The sequence below is a fragment of the Ovis canadensis genome, chromosome X (genome assembly GCF_042477335.2).
Source record: "Ovis canadensis isolate MfBH-ARS-UI-01 breed Bighorn chromosome X, ARS-UI_OviCan_v2, whole genome shotgun sequence".
NCBI classification, from domain to species: Eukaryota; Metazoa; Chordata; class Mammalia; order Artiodactyla; family Bovidae; genus Ovis; species Ovis canadensis.
Genome location: NC_091727.1, coordinates 17,556,301 through 17,577,480, shown reverse-complemented (window position 1 = coordinate 17,577,480; position 21,180 = coordinate 17,556,301). Strand labels below are relative to the sequence as shown.

Genomic DNA, 21,180 nt, shown 5'->3' with positions numbered 1-21,180 from the left:
TTCCTAATGGCCTCAGTTTACTCTGAAATGGGAAACCGACAAAGGCATACATAGACTGAAAGTCTACTATATTCCACCACCAAGGCAGAGAGCTTACTCTGTGGTTGGGGAGAAAGTCAGTTAACAAATAAAATAATAAACATTCAATGAGGAAACATTGGTCTTAAGGCAAATTATAAAGGTTTGGAATAGCTGCCATATGGGATGGGAGGGGCATCGACCTAGGGACATATGACAGTATTTTGGAGGGTTCACCTGAGGATGAAGACTAAACATGTGTAGCACTGCATGTAATACGCATGTGGGAGTTTTCTCCAGCAGTGCTCAGCAGCTGAGTATAAATAGGTAAAGTGGAGGGTGATACTGAACTAAGGTTTGGAGATAATAGAACCAGGACAAGGTGATAAGTTGGTTTGGGGTGCTGAGAAGAAAATGGTGATATGATGCTCTGTAACCTGGATGTGAAAGGGTGTGATAGAAGTTGAGTGTTTGGTCCTTTTCTTCATACAGTTGTTCCCAACAGGGGATGTTTTTGGTTATCACAACTGTGAGTGTGTGTGTGTGGGTGCTACTTATATCTAGTGAGTAGAGACCAGGGATACTACTAAACATCCTACAATGCACAGAACAGCCCCCACAACAGAATGTTCTGATCCCAAATGACAACAGTGTCGTGTTTGAGAAACTGATCTGTATTAATTTCTTGGTGATTAATCTAATTCGTGACTGTAAGTACAGTTTATATGCAGATGCCTTTCAGATTTATATTTCTGGTCCAGACCTTTTGCTCCCAACTCAGACTTCTATACCCAGCCCACCTACTCAGTATCCCTCCCTGGGGATGTGTCTAATAGACATCTTAACTGCTCAACCTGCCTCCTTTCCCATATCAAGGAATAGCAACTGTCTTTCCATTTGCTTAAGCCAAAAACCTTGGTGATTATTTCTGTCAAACACTGCATCCAGTCCATATGGAAACTCCATTTCCTTTATCTTTAAAATATATTTGAAATCCAACTACTACTTGCCATCTCGATTGCTGTCAGACTGGTACAAGCTGCCCTTATCTCTCACTTGGATTACTGAGTAACCTCTTTATTGATCTCTTTACAGTCTGTTGTCAACATAGCAGCCAGAGTATTCCTTTTAAAACATAAGTGAGATTATATCACTCCTCTCCTCAAAGTCATCCAGGGGCTCCCTGATTTACTCAGGGTAAAAGCCAGAGTTCTTACAGTGGCCTCCATAATTCTACATGCTATGACCCCTCATTATCTCTCTGACCTTGTTTCCTACTGCCCTCCTACTTGCACACTACATTTTAGCCACACTCTGCTTCCTTGTTCTTTGAACATTTCAGACACGTCTCTGTTTTAGGGCCTTGGTTCCTAGCTGTTGTCTCTGCTTAAAGCACTCTTCCTCTAAATAACTGGCTAATAATCTCCTTCAGGCTTCTGTTCACATGTCACCTTCCAGATGAAGCTCATCCTGATTTCCCTATTTATTTATTTTTAAAGAATTTTATTTATTTATTTATGGCTGTGCATGCTGTGTGTTTGTTGCTGAACGGATTTTACTCTAGTTTTGGTGAGCAGGGGCTACTCTCTAGTTGCAGTGTGCAGGCTTCTCATTGTGGTGGTTTCTCTTGTTGCAGAGCACAGGCTCTAGGGCACACTGGCTTCTGTAGTTGTGGCTCCTGGGCTCTAGAATGCAGCCTCAATAGTTCTGGTGCATGGGCTCAGTTGTTCCACAGCATGCGGGATTATCCCGGATCAGGGATCAAACCTGTGTCTCTTGCATTGGCAGGTAGATTCTTTGCCACTGAACAACCAGGGAAGCCCTGATTGTCCTATTTATAATCTCACAACCCCTCCCCTACATTGCTTTCTGGATCTCCCTTAAACTCTGCTCTGCGCTCTCTTTCTGCAAAGCATTTATCACTTATAACGTAGAATATATTTTACTTATTATGCTCCTCATCTTTCTCTTTACTAGCATGTGAGCAGTGCACAGGTGGGGTTTTTTGTTTATTTTGCCAGCTAATATGGGGTTGGCCAAAAATTTCGTTGGTGTACAGGAAAATCTGAATGAACTTTTTGGCCAACCCAATATATATCAAGAACCTTCAGTAGTGTCTGGGACTTAGTAGGCACTCAGTAAATATTCGTAAATGAATAAATGAAGGTTAAAGGACTAGAATTCTTGATGAAATCAAAGAAGTAATTGATTAAAAGTAAGGAAGTAGAAATTTAAGGATAGGAGTTTGTGATCAGAGGTAGACTCCAGGAATATAGCTGTAAACTTAGCTATAAAAGACTCTTTCCTTTATGGAGCTTACCTTCTAGCTGAGTAAATTTATAGTAAATCATAATAAATGCATTGTATTATGCTTGATAGTTGTATATGCTAAGGAGAACAAAGGGGTGACGTTTTAGATATTTTGGCAAGGAAGGTCTTGCTGAGAAGGTGCCATTTGAGTGAAGATGTGAAGAAAGGGAGAGAATGAACCTTGATACTACAAGGGTAAAAATATTTCAGGCAGAAGGGTAATGCAGATAATGCTAAGACTGGCTTCAATCAGTGGGATATAGGGGAAAATAGCCTGTAAGAAGAACCATATTGTAGGTAAGCAAGAAGGGAGGTTAAAAGGCCATTCTTTGCTAGCCACCTTTTAGAACAGAATCATTTTCTTACAGTAAAAGAAAAGAGAATGATCCCCTTTTATATAAGCTTTTGCTTTTACAGATTGTATCTTTGTGTTTAGGAAGTCATTCAAGAATGGATAATGACAAACTATATTCTTTTAAAACATATCTTAAAGCAACTTTTGTATCATTACCTTTTGTTGACAGCAGAGGGAACCATTTTGCAAATTATCTAAATCTGGAAGGAGGTTGGTTTGTGATAAAGCCCTTTCATTTACTATGTTATGAAAAAAGAGTTAATTTGTTATGAAACAAATTAAAATTTGTTTTATTCTAGAGCTCTATTAACACTTATTTGTGTAAGAAAATTTGATAGGGTATTCATGAAATTTAGAAGAAATAGGGGTTTCCCTGGTGGCTCAGATGGTAAAGAATCTGCCTGCAATGCACGAGACCCGGCTTTGATCCTTGGGTCAGGAAGATCCCCTGGAGAAGGGAATGGCTACCCACTCCAGTATTCTTGCCTGGAGAATTCCATGGATGGAAGAACCTGGTGGGCTACAGTCCATAGGGTTGCAAAGAGTCAGACACGACTAAGGGATCAGAGAAAGCATGGGATGATGAGATGGGTTTAAAGGGGACATTTTTAAAAGGAACCCATCTACCAGATAGGTTTTAAAAATTATATCTTGTTGAAAGAGGTAGTTCAGAGCTTGTTTACTGTACTCCAGGTGATTCTTCGGTTCATTCATTTAAAAAATGCTTGCCATTGAGTACTGTGCTGGAAATAACAATATGAAAACGATCTCAGAAGAGTAAACATATTTTAATAGTTTCACAGTTGAAGATGAGTGCCACTTTGGTGGGCCTCGGAATAGCAGGCATTGTTCAGAGAAGCTTTAAAGAGACCAGGAGAACTGGGCTTTGAGGTGCGGGAGAGTTGGAATTGGCTTGGCAGATGTTGGGGTGTAGAGTGTTCCAGAAGGTTGGCTACTTAGACTTAAAATCTAGCTTTGATACTTATGGTGTAGTCTTAGGCCATTGTACATTAGTTTTATTGTCTGCAAGATGGGTATAATAGCTGCACTGGCTTCATAGGTCTGTTGTGAGAATTAAATGAATATATAGAGAATATTTAAACTGTGCATATGCTCAACAATTGAAGGTGGTTGTTTTTGTTCAGTCACTAAGTTGTGTCTGACTCTTTGCATCCCTACGGACTGCAGCACACCAGGCTTCCATGTCCTTCACTATCTCCCAGAGTTTGCTCAAACTCATGTCCATTGAGTCAGTGATGCCATCCAACCATCTCATCCTCTGTTGCTCCCGTCTCCTTCTGCCCTCCATGTTTCCCAGCATGAGGGTCTTTTCCAGTGAGTCGGCTCTTCGCATCAGGTGGCCAAAATATTGGAGCTTCAGCATCAGTCCTTCCAGTGAATATTCAGGATTGATTTCCTTTAGGATTGACTGATTTGATCTTCTTGCTGTCCAAGAGACTCCCAAGAGTCTTCTCCATTACCACAGTTCGAAAGCACTCAGCCTTCTTTATGGTCCAGCTCTTACAACTGTACATGACTATTGGAAAAACCGTAGCTTTGACTATATGGATCTTTGTCACCAAAGTGATGTCTTTGCTTTGCCATCCCAAAGGAAAAGAAATGCAAGAAGGCAAAGTGGTTGTCTGAGGAAGCCTTACAAATAGCTGAGAAAAAAAGGGAAAGGCAAAGGAGAAGGGGGAAGATACATCCAACTGAATGCAGAGTTCCAGAGAAGAGCAGGGAGAGAGAAAGACTTCTTAAGTGAACAATGCAAAGAAATAGAGGAAATTGAAGGTTAACCTTTTTATAATGTGTTCTCTAATATTATTTATTTTCTAATTTCTGGAAGTCTTAATGAAGAGAAAGTTAACTTTTAATGTTGTTATTCTAGAGATTTAGGGGGTAGAATTGGCAGGTTGTAGTCTCTGAATGTGAGTGTTAGGGGGAAAAGATGCATCTAGGGTAGTGGTTCTCAGCCTTGGATGCACAGTAGAATCATCTGGGCAATTAAAATGTACCCTGCCCATGTCAGACCAGTTTAATCAATATCTCTGGCAGTGTGGCCCCAGGAAATTCTAATGTTTAGTCAGGCTAAGAACCACAGGTCTAGGGCCATTTCCAGGTTTTTGACTTGGGTAACTGGGTTGCTGATGGTGCCATTTACTGGGATAAAAAGCAGAGTGGAAAAAAAGATGATGTTGCTTTTAATGTAGCCCTTGGTCTAAGAATCCTGTTAGCATTTGTATACTTCAGCTTTTTGTAATTAAGGAATGCTTTTAAAGATTTGTTTCTGGATTGCATATCACAAATGACCCCAGACTGTGACTTTGATGTTCTTGTTATCTACATTTTATATTTTGAGTTTCTTTTTACATACTATCTGTTGCTGTTCCTTCTCTTCAGGCTTATCTTTCAAATTACTCTATAATTTACATATTTTTAGGTTTGTTTGACTCCCTCTTTTAAAATTTCTTGTTATTGCTTCCTCCCCTTCATTCTGTCTGGCCTCCCAACCACTGCTACCACCACTATTAGAATGTAATGTCTACAAGAACAGGGATCTTGATATTTTTGTTCACCTATGAATGGTAAATTCCTGGCACATAGTATGTAATACATATTTCTTGAATGAATGAATGACCATCAGGCTGGTTTTGTTTTCTTCTAGGTTCTTGACTATGCTCCAGAGTAAGTGAGATATTGTAGAGCAGAGTTTCAAAGGGATCTGTGAGAACTGTCTCTTCCTGTATTTAATTGATAAACATGAAGCTTAATTTTTGGTTGCTGAAGATTGTAAGAATACAGTTGAGCAAATGCTTCTTAATACATCTTAACAATGAAAACTTTTTTTTTTTTAATATTTTGGTAGGAACCACCAAAGCCACCTTTAAATAATTTTAAAGTGGGAATGAAACTTGAAGCTGTAGACAGAAAGAACCCTTATCTGATCTGCCCTGCAACTATTGGAAATGTTAAAGGAGATGAAGTTTATATCACATTTGATGGCTGGAGCGGAGCTTTCAATTATTGGTGCAAGTATGATTGTCGAGATATTTTCCCAGTTGGGTGGTGTAACCTGACAGGAGATACATTACAACCACTAGGAAGTAATGGTAAGATAATAACTAACTAATACATGTTCTTTTATTGAAGTTAGATTTAACTGCTGTTGACATTGAAGGTAGGACTTCATGCCCAGCTGAGGAACAGCAGGCAGAACAGTGAGGACACTGTTCAGGTTAGAGAACTCGGGTAAAAGGTTATGATTAGAATTCTTGAGGGTCAGCACAATATCATGGTCTGAATTGATAGACCACACTGGCCAATATGGGCAAAGCTGCAGGCCACATTTACACCGTTGAAGCTTTGCTGCTGTAAGCATTTTGGGGTGCTTAGCTACGTTTATAGTTGATATCCTACTTTAAATTACACATGGCATTCCATTGTTAATATCTTGAAGTTTTTTTTAAAGGTTGGGCATAGCAATTGTTATACATGTTTTACATGATTTTGGTTGATTTTTCAAGTTAAATTGGTGCTTTGATAGTGTTAAGATTTCACTTCTATAAAGATTTTACTTATGCATGTTAAAAATTTTTGACTATGAAAGCCATTATAAATTAGTATATTATTTAGTATGTTATTTCAGTCAAGTGTTTATCAGTTGTAATGTTGTGCTTCCTAAGTTGAGTACTGTGTTATCTAGCCTAGATATTTTCTTTCAGAAAAAATACATCGAAACATTGAAGCTCTTTGGTTGACTCTTCCAAGGACATAGACATACCTGACCCAGTCTTCTGTGACGAAATAACTGCTGAGATTTAACTGGAGTCTAAGCACAGAACCCAATCGTTTGGTCCAAGTTAAATGTGAACTTATTAGTGGAATCAAATATAAATCTACTTAAAATTTACCCCACTATATTAATTTATACCAGAAGGAAAAGAAAGATGAGTGTAGAAAATGAATAGGTAACGTGTGTGGAGGAAGGCAGTACTTAAGTATGAGCATATAGCCATAATATTCTTGTAACTGCTAGTAGAATCTTATGTAATTTAGAACTTTAAGACATCCCATTATTCTACAGTACTACATACCATGATGTTCTTTTTGTTAGGTACCTCTTTTTACCCATTCCCTGCTGTCATAATTTTAGGTAACAGATGTTAATGGTTGATTTTTGTAAAATTTAGTATGATACAGATTTATGTGCATATGATACTAAAATAAGGCATAGTCTCTGCTCACAAGAAGTTCACCTTCTACTGGGAGAGGGATGAATGGAGGGATAGACTTTTAAAAAGATACAATACAAAATTAACAGTGTAATAATAGAGATATATGCTAGATACGAAGGTGGCCGAAAGACATCTGGTTTGTTTAGGCTGGTGGTAAAGGTGGTTGGGTAAAGGAATGCTTCACAAAAAGATTCATGATGTGAGTATTAAGAGAGGAGAAGGAGTTTGCCAGGCAGAATGAAGATAAAGGTAGGAGATAGAGACATCACAAAGGTGTGAAATTGCAGTGTGTTCTGGAAACTGATGAGTTCAGGTTGGGACATTGTAACTTCTGAAGGTGTAGTCAAGAATGCTATTGTCATTCAGTATCTGGTCTCCCCCCTTTTGCTCCCCTTAGTAACAGTTTGGCTGCCTAACATAAAGACTAGATTTCTAGCTTTAGCAGTTAGTTATGGTCTTGACACTTAAATCCTTCTCAGTGGGATAAAAGCACAGATAATGTGTTACAGAGAGGTGAATGTACCCTTCTCCCTTCTTGCTTCTGTTCCATTGTTAGAAATGCGGTTGTTTTGGATGGAGCTCTATCTTGAACTATAAAATGGGAACCATATTCTAGGCATTTTGAAGTGGAAAGCAGAAAAGAGCCAGACTCTCTGAGAACTTTGTGGAGCAGAATTTTTATACTAACCTATTCCAGACTGTTATTTGAGAGAAATAAACTTTGTGTTATATAAACCACTGTTTTAGGCTTTTCTGTTACTGTTAGCTGAATTTAATCCTAACTGATAGATTCAGGGTAATTTAGGACATCCAGGTGGACATGTCCGTTGGATTGATGCACATGCAGGTATTATGCCTACAAGTTAGGTCTTGGTTGACAAAGCGGCTTTAAGAATCATCATGTTCATTCAGATAAGTACTCTTTGTGTCAGGTGGGATTATAGTTTTTGGCAGTGGTGGGGATTGTGGAGGTAAGGCAGCTTATACATCCTGTTAATAACTGGTAGAAGTTTTGGATGTGATTTTTGGTGCATGTGTAACAGAAGGTAGATGAGGACTGACAGAACCTTGTGGGTCAACATTTAAATCAATATTTCTTATACTTAAATCAACTGGGAGACCTTGTTAAAAGGCTGATACCCTGATACTCATGACTTGGTGTTCTGAATTAGTAGGTCCGGAGTGGGGCACAGGTGTTTCTATTGCACGTGGTTTGAAGCCCAAACTTTGAGAAGCACAAGAGTAAGAGATGGGTAGATGATAGAATTCAATTTAGGACACTGAGAAACAATATATATAAATGTAGGAGATTCATTGGAGAGGGAAATGACAACCCATTCTAGTACTCTTGCCTGGAAAATCCCATGGATGGAGGAGCCTGGTAGGCTGCAGTCTATGGGGTCGCTGAGAGTGGGACATGGCTGAGCTACTTCACTTTCACTTTTCACTTTCCTGCATTGGAGAAGGAAATGGCAACCCACTCCAGTGTTCTTGCCTGGAGAATCCAGGGACGGGGGAGCCTGGTGGGCTGCCGTCTATGGGGTCGCACAGAGTCGGATACAACTGAAGTGACTTAGTAGCAGCAGCAGAAGATTCGTTAGATTGATTCCCCCAACAGCAGAAGAGAAAAAGATTTTAAGTAAATAAGTATTCAACACTATCAAATGTGACATAATTCTCTCTCTTTATAATGTTCAACTTTTATCTGTCCTAAAGAGATGCGTTTCTTGCAGATAGTTAGATTTTAATTTTTTTTTTTTTTTTTACCAGTTGGCTAGTCTGTTTTTTTAACTGGAGCTTTTAATCTATTTATATTTATTGTAATCACAAATATATTGAGTTTTCAATATGCTATCTTATTTTGTGCTTTTTATTTGTCTTGCCTTTTCCATGTTCTAGTTTCTTTTTTATCGTTGGATTATTTTTTCTTATTCCATTTGTTCCCCTCTTGTTTGGAAGTTATACACTATATTTTCTGTTTTTATAATACTCTAGGAATTTTAACATGTTTTCTGAAAGGAAGTCTGAAATTAATATCTTTATTCTGCATCAAGACAATAAAGGAAACTTAGAATATTCTACCCATTTATGCCCCTGAAATTCATGTTATTACTGTTGTATATTTTAATTATGTATTTTTGTAATCCTATAAACTGTGTGTTTATGTGTGTGTATATGCTTCCCTGATAGCTCAGTTGGTAATAAATCCACTTGCAATGCAGGAGACCCCGGTTTGATTCCTGGGTGGGGAAGATCTGCTGGAGAAAGGATAGGCTACCCACTCCAGTATTCTTGGGCTTCCCTTGTGGCTCAGCTGGTAAAGAGTCACCCTGCAATGCAGGAGACCTGGGTTCAATCCCTGATTGGAAAGATCCCCTAGAGAAGGGAAAGGCTACCCACTCCAGTATTCTTGCCTGGAGAATTTCATGGATTGTATAGTCCATGGGGTTGCAAAGAGTTGGACATAACTGAGCGACTTTCACTTTACTATATATATATATATATATATATACACACACACACACACACACACACATACATGCATACATACATACATACACACACTGCTGCTGCTGCTAAGTCGCTTCAGTCGTATCTGACTCTGTGCTACCCCATAGACGGCAGCCCACCAGGCTCCCCCATCCCTGGGATTCTCCAGGTAAGAACGCTGGAGTAGGTTGCAATTTCCTTCTCCAGTGCAGGAAAGTGAAAGTGACGTCACTCAGTCGTGTCCGACTCTTAGCCATCCCATGGACTGCAGCCTACCAGGCTCCTCCATCCATGGGGTTTTCCAGGCAAGAGCTGCTTGTATATTTTGGAAATTAATCCTTTGTCAGTTGTTTCTTTTGCTATTATTTCCCATGGGGTTTTCCAGGCAAGAGCTGCTTGTATGAGCTGCTTGTATATTTTGGAAATTAATCCTTTGTCAGTTGTTTCATTTGTTGTTATTTTCTCCCATTCTGAGGGTTGTCTTTTCACCTTGCTTATAGTTTCCTTTGCTGTGCAAAAGCTTTTAGGTTTAATCAGGTCCACTTGTTTACCTTTTTAAAATTTCTGTTACTGTAGGAAGTGGGTCCAGAGAAGGCAATGGGACCCCACTCCAGTACTCTTGCCTGGACAATCCCATGGATGGAGGAGTCTGGTAGGCTGCAGTCCATGGGGTCGCTAAGAGTAGGACACGACTGAGCGACTTCACTTTGACTTTTGACTTTCATGCATTGGGAGAAGGAAATGGCAACCCACTCCAGTGTTCTTGCCTGGAAAATCCCAGGGACGGGGGAGCCTGGTGGGCTGCCGTCTATGGGGTCACACACGGTCAGACACGACTGAAGTGACTTAGCAGTAGCAGTAGCAGGAAGTGGGTCATAGAGGATTTTGCTTTGATTTATGTCATCAAGTGTTTTGCCTATGTTTTCCTCTAAGAGATTTATAATTTCTGGTCTTCCATTTAGATCTTTAATCCATTTTCAGTGTATCTTTGTGTGTGGTGTTAGGAAGTGTTCTAATTTCATTCTTTTACATGTAGCTGTCCAGTTTTCCCAACAGCATTTATTGAAGAGAGTGTCTTTGCCCCATTGTATAGTCTTGTCTCCTTTGTCAAAAATAAGGTATCCGTAGGTGCATGGGTTTATTTCTGGGCTTTCTATCTTGTTCCATTGGTCTATATTTCTGTTTTTGTGCCAGTACCATACTGTCTTGATGATTGTAGCTTTGTAGTATAATCTGAAGTCAGGAAGGTTGATTCCTCCAGCTCCATTCTTCTTTCTCAAGACTGCTTTGACTCTTCGGGGTCTTTTGTGTTTCCATACGAACTGTGAAAATTTTTGTTCTAGTTCTGTGAAAATGCCATTGGTAATTTGATAAGGATCACATTGAATCTGTAGATTGCATTTGGTAGTATGGTTATTTTCACAATATTGATTCTTCCTACCCTGGAACATGGAGTAGCTCTCCATCTGTTTATGTTATCTTTGATTTCTTTCATTATTTCAGTTCAGTTCAGTCGCTCAGTTGTGTCCGACTCTTTGCGACCCCATGAATCGCAGCACGCCAGGCCTCCCTGTCCATCACCAACTCCCGGAGTTTACTCAGACTCACGTCCATTGAGTCAGTGATGCCATCCAGCCATCTCATCCTCTGTCATCCCCTTCTCCTCCTGCCCCCAATCCCTCCCAGCATCAAAGTCTTTTCCAATGAGTCAACTCTTCACATGAGGTGGCCAAAGTACTGGAGTTTCAGCTTTAGCATCATTCCTTCCAAAGAAATCCCAGGGCTGATCTCCTTCAGAATGGACTGGTTGGATCTCCTTGCAGTCCAAGGGACTCTCAAGAGTCTTCTCCAACACCACAGTTCAAAAGCATCAATTCTTTGGCACTCAGCCTTCTTCACAGTCCTACTCTCATATCCATACATGACCACTGGAAAATCCATAGCCTTGACTAGATGGACCTTAGTCGGCAAAGTAATGTGTCTGCTTTTGAATATGCTATCTAGGTTGGTCATAACTTTTCTTCCAAGGAGTAAGCGTCTTTTAATTTCATGGCTGCAGTCCCCATCTGCAGTGATTTTGGAGCCCCCAAAAATAAAGTCTGACACTGTTTCCACTGTTTCCCCATCTATTTCCCATGAAGTGATGGGACTGGATGCCATGATCTTCGTTTTCTGAATGTTGAGCTTTAAGCCAACTTTTTCACTCTCCTCTTTCACTTTCATCAAGAGGCTTTTTAGTTCCTCTTCACTTTCTGCCATAAGGGTGGTGTCATCTGCATATCCGATGTTATTGATATTTCTCCCGGCAATCTTGATTCCAGCTTGTGTTTCTTCCAGTCCAGCGTTTCTCATGATGTACTCTGCATAGAAGTTAAATAAGCAGGGTGACAATATACAGCCTTAACGTACTTCTTTTCCTATTTGGAACCAGTCTGTTGTTCCATGTCCAGTTCTAACTGTTGCTTCTTGACCTGCATACAGATTTCTCAAGAGACAGGTCATATGGTCTGGTATTCCCATCTCTTTCAGAATTTTCCACAGTTCATTGTGATCCACACAGTCAAAGGCTTTGGCATAGTCAGTAAAGCAGAAACTCTCTTTTTCTGGAACTCTCTTGCTTTTTCGATGATCCAGCAGATGTTGGCAATTTGATCTCTGGTTCCTCTGCCTTTTCTAAAACCAGCTTGAACATCAGGGAGTTCACAGTTCACGTATTACTGAAGCCTGGCTTGGAGAATTTTGAGCATTACTTTACTCGCATGTGAGATGAGTGCAATTGTGCAGTAGTTTGAGCATTCTTTGGCATTGCCTTTGTTTGGGATTGGAATGAAAAGTGACCTTTTCCAGTCCTGTGGCCACTGCTGAGTTTTCCAAATGTGCTGGCATATTGAGTGCAGCACTTTCACAGCATCATCTTTCAGGATTTGAAATTGCTCAACTGGAATTCCATCACCTCCACTAGCTTTGTGCGTAGCGATGCTTCCTAAGGCCCACTTGACTTCCCATTCCAGGATGTCTGGCTCTAGATGAGTGATCACACCATCATAATTATCTGGGTCGTGAAGATCTTTTTTGTACAGTTCTTCTGTGTATTCCTGCCACCTCTTCTTAATATCTTCTGCTTCTGTTAGGTCCATACCATTTCTGTCCTATATCGAGCCTATCTTTGCATGAAATGTTCCCTTGGTATCTCTAATTTTCTTGAAGAGATCTCTAGTCTTTCTCATTCTGTTCTTTTCCTCTATTTCTTTGCATTGATCACTGAAGAAGGCTTTCTTATCTCTTCTTGCTATTTTTTGGAACTCTGCATTCAGATGCTTATATCTTTCCTTTTCTGCTTTGCTTTTCGCCTCTCTTCTTTTCACACTATTTGTAAGGCCTCCCCAGACAGCCATTTTGCCTTTTTGCATTTCTTTTCCATGGGGATGGTCTTGATCCCTGTCTCCTGTACAATGTCACGAACCTCATTCCATAGTTCATCAGGCTATCTATCAGATCTAGGCCCTTAAATCTATTTCTCACTTCTACTGTATAATCATAAGGGATTTGATTTAGGTCATACCTGAATGGTCTAGTGGTTTTCCCTACTTTCTTCAGTTTGAGTCTGAATTTGGTAATAAGGAGTTCATGATCTGAGCCACAGTCAGCTCCAGGTCTTGTTTTTGTTGACTGTATAGAGCTTCTCCATCTTCAGCTGCAAAGAATATAATCAGTCTGATTTCAGTGTTGACCATCTGGTGATGTCCATGTGTAGAGTCTTCTCTTGTGTTGTTGGAAGAGGGTGTTTGCTATGACCAGTGCATTTTCTTGGCAAAACTCTATTAGTCTTTGCCCTGCTTCATTCCGCATTCCAAGGCCAAATTTGCCTGTTACTCCAGGTGTTTCTTGACTTCCTACTTTTGCATTCCAGTCCCCTATAATGAAAAGGACATCTTTTTTGGGTGTTAGTTCTAAAAGGTCTTGTAGGTCTTATAATTTTCAATGTACAGTTCTTTTGTCTCCTTAGGTAAGTATTCCTAGATATTTAATTCTTTTTGCTACAATGGTGAATGGGATTGATTCCTTAATTTCTCTTTCTGATTTTTCATTGTTACTATATATAGAAATACAAGTGATTTCTTTGTATTGATTTTGTATCCTGCAACTTTGCTTAAATTCACTGATTAGCTCTAGGAATTTTCTGATAGTATCTTTAGGGTTTTCTATGTATAGTATCATGTCATCTGCACACAGTGAGAGCTTTACTTCTTCTCTTCTGATCTGAATTCCTTTTATTTCTTTTTCTTCTCTGATTGCTATGGCTAGGACTTTCAGAACTATGTTGAGTAATAGTGATGAAAGTGGACATCCTTGTCTTTTTCCTGATCTTAGGGAAATGCTTTCAGTTTTTCACCATTGAGAATAATGTTTGCTGTAGGCTTATTATATATGGTCTTTACTATGTTGAGGTAGGTTCCTTCTATGCCCATTTTTTGAAGAGTTTTAATCATAAATGGGTGCTGATTTTTGTCAAAGGCTTTTTCTGCATCTGTTGAGATTATCATGTGATTTTTATATTTTTATATTTGTTAAGATGGTTAACATTGATTGATTTGCATATATTGAAGAATCCTTGCATCCCTGGAATAAACTCAACTTGATCATGGTGTATAAGCTTTTTGATGTGTTGCTGAATTTTTGTTGAGGTTTTTTGCATCTGTTCATCAGTGATACTGCCCTGTAGTTTTCTTTTTTTGTGTTGTCTTTGTCTGGTTTTGGTATCAGGGTGATGGTGGCCTTGTAGAATGAGTTTGGGACGTGTTCCTTCCTCTGCACATTTTTGAAAGAGTTTTAGAAGGATAGGCATTAGCTCTTCTCTAAATGTTAGATAGAATTCTCCTATGAAGCCATCTGGTCCTGGGCTTTTGTTTTTTGGGAGATTTTTGATCGCAGCTTCAATTTCAGTGCTTATGATTGGGTTGCTCATAATTTCTGTCTCTTCCTGGTTCGGACTTGGAAGATTGAACTTTTCTAAGAATCTGTCCATTTCTTCCAGGTTATCTATTTTATTGCCATATAGTTGTTGATAATAGTCTCTATAATCCTTTGTATTTCTGCATTGTCTGTTGTAACTTCTCCTTTTTCATTTCTAATTTTGTTGATTTGATTCTTTTTTTTTCTTGATGAGTCTGGTTAGAGGTTTGTCAATTTTGTTTATCTTCTCAAAGAACCAACTTTTAGTTTTATTATCTTTAATATTGTTTCTTCCATTTCTTTTTCATTTATTTCTGCTCTGATCTTTATGATTTCTTTCCTTCTACTAATTTTGGAGTTTTTTTGTTCTTCTTTTTCCAGTTGTTTTAGGTGTAAAGTTAGGCTGTCTGTTCAATGTTTTTCTTGTTTCTTGATGTAGGACTGTATTGCTATAAACTTCCCTCTTAGAACTGCTTTTGCTGCATGCCATAGGTTTTGAGTTGTTGCGTTTTCATTGTCATTTGTTTCTAGAAATTTTTTTATTTCCTTTTTTATTTTTTCAGTAATCTGTTATTTATGAACATATTGTTTAATCTCCATATGTTTATGTTTCTTACAGTTTTTTTCCTTGTAATTGATACCTAGTCTTATAGCATTGTGGTCGGAGAAGATGCTTGATTATTATTTGTAGGCTTTTTGATGATAGCCATTCTGACTAGTGTGAGATAATACCTCATTGTGTCTTTTATTTTCATTTTTCTGATAATTAGTGATTTTCAGCATCTTTTCACGTGCCTGTTGGCCAACTGTGTGTCTTTGGAGAAATGTCTGTATGAGTTTTCTCATATTCCAATTTTTTGATTGATTTGTTTGGTGTTTTTGATGTTTTGATTTGTTTGGTGTTTTGATTCGTTTGATGTTCAGTTGTATGAGTTCTTTGTGTGTTTCGGATCTTAACCCCTTGTTGGTGGTTTGCAAATATCATTTGCAAATATTTTCTCCCATTCTATAGGTTTCCTTTTAATTTTGTTGATGGTCACATTTGCTGTGCAGAAGCTTTTAAATTTGATTAGGTCCCATTTGTTTATTTTTTTCTCTTTATTTCTTTTGCTTTGGGAGACTTATTTAAGAAAATATGGCTATAATTAATATCAGAGAATGTTTTGCCTATATTCTCTTCTGTGAGTTTTATGGTATCATGTGTTTTTTAGTCTTTTAACCATTTTTAGTTCATTTTTGTATATTGTGTGAGGAAGTGTTCTAATTTCATTGGTTTACATGTAGCTGTCCAGCTTCCCCAACACAGCTTGTTGAAAAGATTATTTTTTTCTGCATTGTTTGTTCTTGCCTTCTTTGTCAAAGATTAATTGACTGTAGGCTCTCTGTTCTGTTTCATTGATCTGTATGTCTGGTTTTGTGCCAATACCATTGCTGTTTTGATTACTGTAGCTTTGTGGCTTGATTTATAACTACTTTTTGAATACAAATAATCCAACCTGGCATCTCTGGTGGCTCAGATGGTAAAGAGTCTGCCTGCAATGGTGGAGACCTGAGTTTGATCCCTGGGTCGGGAAGATCCCCTGCAAATGGAAATGGCAACCCACTCCAGTATTCTTGTCTGGAAAATCCCATGGATGGAGTTGCCTGGCAGGCTACAGTCCATGGGGTTACAAAGAGTCGGACATGACTGAGTGACTTTCATACACAATCCAACCTGTGCCAAAATAGTATTTGGAAGCAGTAGAATAGAAACAAAGATATACTCCCTGGTGCCACATTCTGATATGTAAAGATTCATGGATGTTCCCACAAGAACCTTAGGATTCTGGGAAGAGTATGGTTAAAAGTTGTTAGTTGATATTTAGAGACATTGCATATATGATTCATTTTTATTTTTTTCAAGCATTGCTTATTAATTGCAGATAGATTAATAGTGTTAGTACTATACTTACACAAGCTGAAATACTCTGTTTTTGAGTAGAGAAAACATTTACTTTAGCCAATATATTATTCATTAAACGGCAGCTATAATATACAAGTATCATTTCTTAGACATAATGTGATATATTCTTTTTATTTATTTATTTTTGGCTGTGTTGGGTCTTTGTTGCTGTGCACATTTTCTCTAGTTGCAGTGAGCAGGGCTATTCTCTTATTGTGGTGCATGGGCTTCTCATTGTGGTGGCTTTTCTTTTTGTGAAACTTGGGCTCCATGGCATGCAGGCTTCAGTAGTGCTGGCTTGTGGGCTTCAGTAGTTGCAGAGCCTGAGCTCCGTAGCTGCGGCTTGCAGGCTCTAGAGTACAGACTCAGTAGCTGTGGCACACGGGCTTAGTTGCCCTGTGGCCTGTGAAATCTTCCCAGACCAGGGATTGAACTGGTGTCCTCTGCATTGACAGGTGGATTCTTAACCATTGGCCCATCATGGACATCCTAATGTGATACATCCTTGAAAGCAAAATGTTTTAAAATTATTTTTTTATTATTTTTAATATATTTTTTCTCTAATAGAAAAAGTAATAAATGCTTAAAGCAGAACAATGAGAAAACCATACTGAGATAACCATGGCAAACAGTTTTATCTGTATTTGGCTTCATAATGCTTTTTAAAAATTTTTGTTTTACACTTATAGCTTAAGAATACAGACACAGCAAAGCAGTAGAAAAATGTTGTTATAGTATATTTATTCTTAAAAATCATATAGAAGAGTTTAGAAGAATGAGACTGTTCCTGTTTACTAAGAAAGGAAACTCTCCAAGATGTATTAATTGAAAAGAACAACCTCCATAGTACATACAATATGAATACTATTAAATTAAAATAAGAATGTATTTCTATATTTAACTATGCCGCCAAGTCGCTTCAGTCATGTCCAACTCTTTGCGACCCCATAGACAGCAGCCCACCAGGCTCCGCCTTCTGTGGGATTCTCCAGGCAAGAACACTGGAGTGGGTTACCATTTCCTTCTCCAGTGCATGAAAGTGAAAAGTCAAAGTGAAGTCGCTCAGTCATGTCTGACTCAGTGACCCCGTGGACTGCAGCCCACCAGGCTCCTCCGTCCATGGGATTTTCCAGGCAAGAGTACTGGAGTGGGGTGCCATTGCCTTCTCCGATATTTAACTATAGATATATGTAAATAAATACATAGAACAGATCTGAAAGGCTATACAAATTCGTAATAGTGATTATTTCTGGAAAGGATGGTAATGGGGACTTTTATCTGTGGCTTTGCTGTTGTTTAAACCATAATGTATTGGTATGTTACATTTGTGTCTAGATTAATTCATGGCTTCAGTTTGAAAAGAGATTATACTGCATACTCCACTCTTTTGTCTGCTATTTTCATGATATCTTGTGACTGTATTACCATGTGAAGTACTTTCCTCTAATTTCAGTTTTACTTGGTTTGTGCGCCATCATGTGGCTGTACCATAATTTATTTATCCAAACTGTTTTGTTTGAATTTAGGCTTTTTACACATTTATGTTATTCAATTAGATGATATGAAGAATATATCTTTGCACACTTCTCTAATTATCTACATAGAATAAGTTTGCTGAGTTAGAGGGTATGTTTCTAAGGCTGACAGATTGTCATTCAGAAAGGTATACTCACATCCATTCCCCTCAGTGGTGGGTGAAAATGTTTTTTCTTTCTCTGGTCAACTTTGGGCATTATCATCTTATTTTTGCTAATTTAAAAAATGTTATTTTTAAATTTTTTATTTCTTAGATTACTAGTGAAGTTGAATCTTTTTGTTTCCATGTATTTTAACTATTAGTATTCCTTTATAATTTTCCTGCTAATTACCTTTTCCCACTTTTTTCTTATTGTTCCTTTCCTTGTGGATTTGACTGCTTCATTTGTTGCACATAATCAACCCTTTGTCATAAAAATAAAAGCTTTTTGTCAGTCATTTGCTTTTTAATGTCAAATTAAAAGACGCTTACTCCTTGGAAGGAAAGTTATGACCAACCTAGATAGCATATTCAAAAGCAGAGACATTACTTTGCCAACAAAAGTCCATCTAGTCAAGGCTATGGTTTTTCCAGTGGTCATGTATGGATGTGAGAGTTGGACTGTGAAGAGAGCTGAGCGCCGAAGAATTGATGCTTTTGAACTGTGGTGTTGGAGAAGACTCTTGGGAGTCCCTTGGACTGCAAGGAGATCCAACCAGTCCATTCTAAAAGAGATCAGTCCTTGGTGTTCTTTGGAAGGACTGATGCTGAAGCTGAAGCTCCAATACTTTGGCCACCTCATGTGAAGAGTTGGCTCATTGGAAAAGACTCTGATGCTGGGAGGGATTGGGGGCAGGAGGAGAAGGGGACAACAGAGGATGAGATGGTTGGATGGCATCACCGACTAGATGGACGTGAGTTTGAGTGAACTCCCGGAGTTGGTGATGGACAGGGAGGCCTGGTGTGCTGCAATTCATGGGGTTGCAAAGCGTTGGACACGAATGAGCGACTGAACTGAACTGATGGTTTTTTAAGAGAATGTACAGAAATATTAAACTTATTGACTTGAATATTAAATAACTTAAGGGGCTTAGTTAAATAATTTCAAAGGGACAAATGATATTAAATTAGTAGAATTTCATGCATTTTTAAAATCTGTATTGTTTTTATTTGTTTTGAATATTTCTCAATTTGGAATTTTTTTCAACCTTTTTTTAAATTGCTTTTCCATTTTTTTTAAAGACTATAGCACATAAAACCTTTTCAAATAATTAATGAGTAAAGACAATTCAGGCTTCCCTGGTGGCTCAAATGGTAAAGAATCCACCTGTGATGCAGGAGATGCATGTTCTATCCCTGGGTCAGGAAGATTTCCCTGGAGGAGGAAATGGCAACCCACTCCAGTATTCTTGGCTGGAGATTCCCATGGACAGAGGAGCCTGGCGGGCTATAGTCCATGGACTCACAAAGAGTTGGATAGGACTGCAGTTACTTAACATGCATGCAAACACAATTCACTTGCATAATTTCTTAAAGAAATATAGTGACGCTTCCATGAGTGCTACCTTATTTGACTTTGCATTAAAAACCTTATTTAAGCTTTACTGCTCTTTTCAAGAATAGTAATAAAGTTTAATTTACCTTAAAACTTTTTCTAACTATTTTTTCCCTTGTGTTAACACTTCTATAATCAGAACGAGCTAAGTTCTTATCAGGCCTATCATTGGTATAGAAATCCTCTGAGAAACATGCTGAGAAATAAAGCAAGCTGAGTGGCTTTTTCCCCTCTTGTTTATTTAAATTTTCCTTTGTTGGCTCTTGTTAATGACTCTCACCCTTTACTTTCAAAGCCCTTTACTTCTATTTGGTGCTGTCACAGCTCATCAGATTTATTCTAGAGACCTGAACGGGGCATTTGGTGAGAAAGAGGAAGGAAGTGTGTGCTGCTGTGTCCTTGGCAACTTAAGGCTGAGTCAAGTAAACTAAAACAAAGTCCATTGTAGATTTTTTCTTGCAGAATTTATTTGATCTTGCTGTTCTCTGTTTTGGCTTTCTCCCTTTCTTTTGTATCTTACATCTTAGTTCTCTTCTAAATAAATGATATAAATTTAGGAATGCCCTGTAAACTGTTGGTTAACTATTGGTTTGTTTTCATATTGCCCTCCTTTTGTTTCCAGCATATACATTTACTGGAATTTATAGCCAGTCATTTCATTAAAGTCCAAATGTTTAATACATGAAGAATAAGACTTGGAATCTAGCAACTTTGAATCAGAGCTGGGTCAATCATTATTTTAAAGGCTATTTTTTTTAAACCTTCTTTTTCTTGTCTTTATTTGGAAAATTTTGTAAACAAATATGTTGCCATTTTGTTTTATAAACACAGTAAATGTAGGTTTTTAGTGTTCTGAGAAATTAGGGAAACTCAGAAACAGGATTCTTTTAAAAAATTTGATTCACTGTTAACTTTTTGTAATATTGTGAGATATTCAAAGTTTTTTGTTTTATAAATACTTACAAACCATTCTACCTGACTTTAAAAGTACTTAAATACTCTTAAAGTTAACTATATAAATTAAACTTTAACTTTGTATAATTTCTGAAATATTAATAAATTAATTTTATTAGCTTCAGATTTATGCCTCATTGATTATAGATTAATGACCCACACTGGTGTGAAATGTCATTGTGTAGTCTAATTCTTTAAGCATTTGTGGCCATACAGACCAGGAAAGAGGGCAGCAAGCTTCCAGATGCTTAGAGTATAAAGTTTCTGGATCCCAAGGGTATAGAGGAATTCCTCTGGTCTGAAGGGAAATGTGGAGGAGGGGAAAACCTAGAATCAGAAAAGTGTAGCCAAGCATTCCTGTATAATGGCACAGTGTGCTGTCAGTGATCATTTTAACTCTTTTCTTGATCAAATCCTTCGGTTTGTCTGGGTCCCTCACTCCCTACCTCTCACGGAAACAACTTTTAATTTCCAAATGGAACTCATTGGTAACATGTCATTTCATTCACAACTTTGTAAAACATTTCTGATTATGAATAATTGATAGAACTGGCATATTAGATTTTCTTTGTTGGTAATTCAGACATAAATTGTATGAATAAGAACTTTTTTCTTAAGATTCAAGTGAAAAATAAGTTTTAAATTGATTATCTTGGGCACTAGCTGCTTCTTTGAATAATGGTTTATTTTATGTTGTGTGTATGCACATGTTGCAGGAAGGGGGACCCCTCCAGGGCCTGAAACTGGGCTCCTGTCTAACACTTGGAAATGAATTGTCCAAGGAGACACATGTGCTAACAAAGGAAGTGATTTTATTGGGGAAAGGTTCCCCGGGAGGAGAGCAATATG

General features: G+C 38.2%; 1 protein-coding gene across 2 annotated transcripts in view; it reads left to right on the top strand.

Annotated features, from left to right (window-relative positions):
- SCML2 (Scm polycomb group protein like 2) overlaps nucleotides 1-21,180 on the top strand; it is a 113,598-nt gene that overhangs the window by 41,544 nt on the left and 50,874 nt on the right. For both annotated transcript variants that reach the window (XM_070289809.1, XM_070289808.1), the window contains exon 7: nucleotides 5,553-5,796. In XM_070289809.1, coding sequence (XP_070145910.1) covers nucleotides 5,553-5,796 — 244 coding nt within the window. The remainder of the gene's footprint in view (nucleotides 1-5,552; nucleotides 5,797-21,180) is intronic.